The following is a 7,683-nucleotide window of genomic DNA, read 5'->3' on the forward strand; positions in this document are numbered from 1 at the left end:
TTTTTGTTTTTTGGAAAAAATGTACCTATGAAAATGTTCCCATGATGTTCTAGTCACTGTCAACAGAGTGTCATCATGTGTTCTAGTCAAGATCATGTGTTCTAGTCACTGTCAACAGAGTGTCGTCATGTAGTAACGCACAATCCAGTCAGCACACAAAATCTGAAATCATGAATGCATATTGCACTACATAAATCATAGGCAAAGTTCAGTTCGGCGTAACCCTCATGATGCACGCGGAAATTAATAATATTCAGAGGTAGCTAACATTACATTACATGTAAACAAATTAGCCCGCATGCCCATCCCTAATTGAAAGGCCTGCTGAGCAGCTCACTACAGGTAAAACAGAACAGAATGACCACACAGTCTGACAAATACAAACCGCATTTCGACACAAGAATCAACTAATATCATGGGCCAACAGATGGGTGGTTTGGGTGCGCTGATAAAGCATCCCTGAACGCAGACACTATGGCATCACCGATGTCGACCCCACGCAGATAGATTGTCTCAAGGCGTAACAGGTGCTCCAGGCCAACTGGTACAACGCCGTGTTCCCTGGATGTAGAGATACAGAGGAATCTTAGGTTGGGCATGGCCCCCGCCTCGAACCCTAGGTAAGCCCCAACATCTTCCTGTGCCCCAAATGTGAGGCTCTTCAGAACCGGGAACAGTCCCGCGCTTTCTTTTGGGATATGTGACGTCCAGAGCCAGAGTACGACGAGGGACGGAAGCTGTCCAAGAAGATTGGCCTCCTGAGTTGACGCCTCCATCACACGCAGCTCCTCAAGATGCGGGAACTCTACGGAATTTCCATACGATGCCGACAAATTCCTCAAGATGCGGAAAAGGATTGGATAATGAGCCCAGTTGGTTATCATCTTCAGTAGCATAGCCAGTAGCAAACGGAAGGGCGGTTTGGGTGCGCTGACAAAGCGTCCCTGAACGCAGACACTATGGCATCACCGGTGCGAGCCCTACTCAGATAGATCTTCTCAAGGCGTAACAGGTGCTCCAGGCCAACTGGTATAGCGCCGTGTTCGCTCGATGTGGTGATATCGAGGCTTCGTAGGTTGGGCATGGCCCCAGCCTCGAACCCTAGGTAAGCCCCAACATCTTCATCAGCCCAAAACTGGAGCCTCTTCAGAACCGGGAACAGTCCCGCGCCCAATATAGCGCTTCCTTTAGGGATATGTGACATCAAGAGCCGGAGTAGGATGAGGGACGGAAGCTTTCCAAGAAGATTGACATCCTGAATTGACGGCTCCGTCACACACAGCTCCAGGATGCGAAGGCAATTTAGACCACCCATCCATACGGGAACTCTACGAAATTCCCATGTACCGGGGCCGACAAATTCCTCGAGATGCGGAAAAGGATTAGATAATGAGCCCAGTTGGTTATCTTCTTTAGTACTGCCAGTACTGAAATTAAGACATTTGAGGTTATGGAGCTTTGCAAGGGAGTCGGCGAGAGCATCACGTTCTGGCTTTTCCCAACCATTTACTCCGATCTCCAGTTTCCTTAGATCGATCAGCTCTCCGAGACCCATAATAACCTTCACTGAATGAACTTCCTTCTTGGACAACTCATCACCATTTATTACCAGACTGCGCAGTGATTTTATAGGCCCAATACATTCAGACATGAAACTTTCCATCCTAATATTAAGATATGACAAGCAAGACAACTGGGATATATCCGAGGGAATGCTCTTGAGTTGTGCAAAAGGTATCTCCAACGTCTCCAAGTAAACAAGCCCTTGAAGTTCAACAGGGAGCTGTACGTAACATGACACTGTAACATACAAATACCTCAAGAGAAACAACTGGCCAATAGCAGTGAGGTCAAGTGTGGCCTCCCAATCATGGTTGTATTCTTCTATTCTCAACACCCGGAGATACTTGAACAGCAAAAGAGAAGGCGGGGGGGTCCAGAACAGTGCAAATGACCGAACTTGTGATAGGCAGATATCAATATTTGGTGCATATGTTGCTCCACGACCAGCCACACAACTCAGAGATAATCGTCGAACCTTGTATTTATTGCCACCCAGTCTTGCCATGTCATTATAATTGTATGCCACACTTATAAAGTTATCTTCATCACACCTGCTTAGGATCAAATCAAGCATCATGTCATGTACTCTACATGACACCACCTCTTCACGGTATACCATACCAGGCTGAATCATACTTCTGTTAATTAGCTCATTGAAATAACTCCTCCCAACATCCTCTAGGTCATGCCCATGCAAATTACTGACAAGGCCTTCAGCTATCCATTGCCGAACCAGATCGTCCCTCTCGATGTCGCGGTCCTCGGGATACATACCAAAGTACAAAAAGCATGCCCGCAGATGAGCAGGAAGATGCATGTAGCTCAAGTTTAATATACTCTTCGTCTCTTCCAAGGTGGGATTTGTGGCAAGCTGGGTACCCAAAGAATCCCTTATGCTCTCCCAGCTCTTCCTTGACGTTTCTTTATTGGCTAATAGGCTAGCTATTGTGATAACTGCAAGTGGCAATCCATGACACTTCTTCAAAATCTCAGCCATAACTTCTTTCAGATGGGGTGGACAATCATGTTTGGACCCAAATACTCTATTCAACAATAGCATTCTTGAGTTTTTCTCACTGAGGGGTTCCATTTTGTAGATGCCCTCGCCGTCATTCTGACAGGCTGCTGCAGCCACGTCTTTCACTCGTGTTGTAACTACTACTCTACTTCCATTAATATCTTCAGGAAAAGCACACTTAATGGTATTCCATGTTGGTTGATCCCACACATCATCAACGACAATCAGGTACCTATTCAAATGTTTGCAGAGGTTAATTACATTATAGTTGAACATTATTTAATTATGGACGAAATTATCAACATATTGGAAAAAAAAGGTTCAAGCAAATACTCTTTACACAAAAATGATATAGGAACTTCTCAAAGAAGCTACGAATTATCATAATGAATGGAAAAATAACACCAAAAGCATATGACCATTTAGCACATAAGGATTGCATAGGCATTCCAGAACCTTCCTTCCAAAAGAAATCTCTTTATTAATGGAATGGATGAGTACAGAAAGGTTTCCAATATACCCTAGCAAATTTTACACACTGTAAAAAATATTACCAAAACTTACATCGATAATTCTAATGATTGTATTTCTGCCAAATAGTTTATGTATACTGTCCATCTGTATCACAAATACGCGAAACAGAAAGATAAAAACAGTCACAAATCTCGCATGCATAAATCGATCTTCGGATTAACTATTTTCACACAAAAAGGTATGAAGTGGTTGTTTAACACTAAACGTGAATAATGCATTAAAACTTCAAACTTGTTTAGCACATATGGGTCATGAGGGCATTACAGACCCTCTCTTCAAAAATTAAAAAAAACTCTTTTCAAGAAAGGTAGATGGGAGCAACATGTTTCTAATACCCTAGCATTTATGACACCGGATGGATATATCAATACTCCAATATGTCTTTTCTAAAAATGTATCATTTTGCATTTTCCTCTCTATTTCTCTATCACAAAAACATAAAGAGGCAACCATCAAGCATGGATCTTGGATGCATAAAAATCAATACCAAATATATACTATCCGATTATTCAGCTCAAATCTAACACGAGTAGCGTGTGCAAATAATACCTCTTCTCTTTCAGATGTTGCCTTAGCTCTTCAATGATGTCGTCAACCTTGCGAGTGCGAGATGTATCGGGATCCCTCATCCCTAGTTTCAACTGGAAATTGTTGAGCAACTCAGTCATATCAGGCCTCTGCGAAACTGAAAAGAATGCTTTGCAGTCGAACAGCGAGCCAATTTTGTCATACACCTGCTTGGCAAGTGTAGTTTTACCAAGACCACCGAAGCCCACAATTGACACCACTTTGAGTTTCTTTCGAGCATCCATCAAAATAGTGGCAACCTCCTCCCTTGGGCCATCGATGCCCACGAGAGTATCCGCCTCCTGGTAGACCGCTCGCAGTCGAGGGTCAACGGCCACAGTGCTTGAGGTAGGCTTCCAATCATCAATATTATACCTTTGACGCCGAGCATTTGCCTCTATGGCAAGAGTCTTAAGATCTTCCATCCGATCAGCTATCCGAAGACACTCTCGCAACTTTTTGATGCGCCGAGCAGTCTTCTTGATGAAGCCCGCCTTGGCATCGTCAGCACGAGATTGCCGGATGAAGTCATCGATACAATTCTCCATGTCATACGATATCTCCCTAACATGGTCCCTCCAATCCTTGACGGTTGGATCGATCTCATCAATGAGCTCAAGCTTCTGTAGGGCAGCGTTCATGGCGCTGAGTTCCTTCTGGAGGAAGGACCCCTGCTTCTTGACCCCTTTAAACTTGTTGTACTCATCACCCATGAGTGCGGTGAGCTTGCCGATGAGGGGGTCAATCACCCCGCTCGCCACGGTCACGATTCCTCCGGTCATCTCGCCTGCTCTCTTGGCTACAGAGTGAAGCAGGGGTTAATTTGTGTCATAAATAAATAAATAAAGAGATAAAAAAAACTGGTGGCGAGGTGTTGGGATCCTCTGTAGTGGCGAGGGGTATCTTACCTGATGTGGTGAAGGAAGGAGACAGGGATGTCGGAGATTGCAGGACAACGAGCCGGAGGCAGTCGGGGGAGAAAGGGCTGCGGCGGGGAGGACACAGATCCGGGTGATATCTCTGTGTGAAGCAAGAGTTAGTTGGTACGTACTGTATAAATTAAGAGTTAGATGCAGGCTGTGGTCGATGTGTTACCTGATGTGATGTGGCGGAGGAAGCAGGTCGGGAGCTTGGGGAAGGCTCCTCACGGATGAAGGAGTGGAGGCGGACGGGGATTAGGCGGAGGCGAGCCGGAGCCGTCCAGGGGAGGACGCGGATCTGGCACCGGCGGGGAGTGCGGATGCACCGGCGACGAGCAACGGAGCAAGGAGACGAGGAGGTAGGGGCGGCGGGAGCGGCGGAACCCTAGGCGAGTGTGGAGTGCTGGAGTGAGTGAGGAGTATTTATGTGCAGAGCTCGACGACTCAGGCGACGACCGACGATGAGGCCCGGAACTGTTCAGAGGTTGACGACGATGACTCATACAGATGCCCCGCGAAGCAGGCCCACAACCACACGTTTATCACTCACGGCCCAGCCAACCAACTAAAATAAACTAGAAATAAATCACGTAAGTTCATACTGCAGTGTACCTTGCTAAAATAAATGTGTTGTGGTGTACCCTGGTTTTCACTTTCACTGAGATTTCACCGTCTTTCATGTAGACACCAAAATATTAACCTTTCTTCAGAATGATTCAGTCATTTCAGTTGTACACAAGAATTCAAATACTTTTATTTTTATTTTAAATACTCTTTTGAATTTTAAGTGAAAGTTTGCTGAACCACATACCCAATTCATTGAATTCAGTAATTTCGGTAGGTGCTGAAATATTTCTGAAAGTGAAATTTAAAACAAGGGTGTACCATAGTATTTTTTCTTGAGAAGGATGTACGGTAGGTCCCATGGTTCCTTGGCTTAGCTATTTTCTACTCTTGATCCGGCATTGGTCTTTGGTTCGGCCATATTATTTGCGCTTTACAAATATTTTAGTTTTTGCAGAAGCAAACCTATGCCTCCACTCAAATTCTCAACTAGGGTTCTAACAACAGTGTCGAGATATCGGCGTCGCGGATCTAGTCTATGCTTGTTATACCTCCTAGTTAAGCCGAAAAAGGCTTTGCGCCCTGCTCTATATATAAAGCACCAACCACGAGTACAATGATGGAGTGGAAGCCCTCAAAGAAAGCAGAACTTAGAAAATAACGGACAACAAACATCGGTCGGGAACGACCATGTCGCCGAAAATGAAAAACAGGAGGACCTAAGGACTAACCGGTGATGACCGCCAACTCCTGGGCTCCCTCGACAACGCCCTCAAGAGGGGGAATGATGCCACGCGTCGCCATCGCACATTCGACAAAACAGAACAAGGTTTTCACCTGGAACACTGATAGGGGATGCAACTGTGACAACGTCCTCAAGAGGAGGACGTCACCCACAAGTGTCGTCGTCGTCAATGCCGAAGCACAGAACTTTCGCCCAGTTGTATCCACCAGCCAAACAGGTACCAAGCCGGTCACCGCGGTGTAGCCAGGAACTCCAGAACCAGAACTGGGCACCTCCTCGTCCGCAATGGAGAAGACGCCAGAGCCTCCCTATGTTGCATTCCTCGTCGCTCGCACAACCGAGAATGCAACCACCACAGCTACCCGGTGACCACTGGAGAGCCCACCGAGTAGCCCGCCACCCGGCGTCGCCGCCCCGACATACCTCTTCAAACAACTCCCTAACGCCACAACACGCAGACACCACCACCAGGCTGGGAAGGAACGATCTCCCCACCAGCCCACAGGGTCCCACCACGCAGCCGGCCAGAGAGGGGCCATAGCTGGGCAGCACCGCCGCCATAGCTTCCCAGGGACAACGCACTGGGCCGCAGAACTGGAGAGAAATCAGACAGGCAGGGGACCGCACCCCTGCATCCAGGCCCGCGCCGCCGGCCACCTACCAACAGCACCTTAGGAGAGCGGTGGTAGCCAGTGCCCCGTCCGATCTGGCGATTCCAGATCACGATGGGGAGCCGCCGGGCATCGGCAGCTCCGGATGCCTGGGAGCCTCGAATGCACCAGCCACGTCCATCTCCACGTCTCCACGCCTGGGCTAGCCCCCATCGTAACCAACCACATGCCGCCATCGAGCCTGCCAACCTCGTCCACGCGCCCGTAGAGTGCCGCGGAGCCCCAGCCACCGTCGGATGCCGGCATCGCGCCACCACACCCAAGGTCGCCGGCCTACCTTCACCGGCCACAACTGCCACCGGAGCTCCAGTGGCAGCCGGCCTGCGCCGCCACCTTGAACCAGGAGCCAGATCTGAGGTTCTAGCTCGGGCCATGGCTCCAGGAGGCGCGCCCCACCAGGCAGCAGCCCGTCACGCCGCAGAGCCCGCCTGCCGCCGTCGTCGGGTGAAGATCTGTCGTGTCATAACGCCCCACCCAAGCGCGGCGTCTCGGCCCACCAAGCTCCGCCCGCCCCAAGCCCCGCGCAGGGAGACGAGGAAGCTCGCCGCCGCCGCCGGCGGCGACGGGAGGAGAGAAGGGGAGGCGGGGGCGCGACCGGCAGCTAGGGTCCCCCTCCCCCATCGCCTGTGGGAGCGAGGGAGGGAGGAGGTCGAAAGGAACTGGATGTGAGCCGTCATCACAACTCATATAAAGCGTTTGATACCTCCATATTATAAATTTGAGTGGAGGTATAGCTTTGCTTTTGCAAGAACTAAAATATTTATAAAGCACAAATAATATGGCTGAACCAAAGACCAATGCCGGATCAAGAGTAGAAAATAGCTAAGCCAAGGAACCATGGGACCTACCGTACATCTTTTTCAAGAAAAAACACTATGGTACACCCTTGTTTTAAATTTCACTTTCAGAAATATTTCAGCACCTACCGAAATTACTGAATTTCAATGAATTGGGTATGTGGTTCAGCAAACTTTCACTTAAAATTCAAAAGAGTATTTAAAATAAAAATAAAAGTATTTGAATTCTTGTGTACAACTGAAATGACTGAAGTATTCTGAAGAAAGGTTAATATTTTGGTGTCTACATGAAAGACGGTGAAAT

General features: G+C 48.0%; 1 protein-coding gene across 2 annotated transcripts; it reads right to left on the minus strand.

The window, feature by feature from the left end:
* Positions 1–212: 212 nt before the first annotated feature.
* Positions 213–5,067, minus strand: LOC119349820 (disease resistance protein RGA5-like). Of its 2 annotated transcripts, XM_037617912.1 has the most exons (5): positions 4,778–5,067; positions 4,591–4,702; positions 3,850–4,481; positions 3,665–3,756; positions 213–2,813 (listed from the first exon to the last, which is right to left on the minus strand). In XM_037617912.1, the coding sequence occupies exons 3-5, from the start codon at positions 4,462–4,464 to the stop codon at positions 887–889; spliced, it is 2,634 nt and encodes an 877-aa protein (XP_037473809.1). In that variant the 5' UTR covers positions 4,465–4,481; positions 4,591–4,702; positions 4,778–5,067; the 3' UTR covers positions 213–886. The 2 variants fall into 2 exon arrangements, with proteins under 2 accessions (XP_037473809.1, XP_037473808.1); XM_037617911.1 differs by having other exon boundaries at positions 3,665–4,481.
* Between the last annotated feature and the right edge of the window lie 2,616 nt (positions 5,068–7,683).

The sequence above is a fragment of the Triticum dicoccoides genome, chromosome 1B (assembly GCF_002162155.2).
Source record: "Triticum dicoccoides isolate Atlit2015 ecotype Zavitan chromosome 1B, WEW_v2.0, whole genome shotgun sequence".
Taxonomy (NCBI): Eukaryota; Viridiplantae; Streptophyta; class Magnoliopsida; order Poales; family Poaceae; genus Triticum; species Triticum dicoccoides.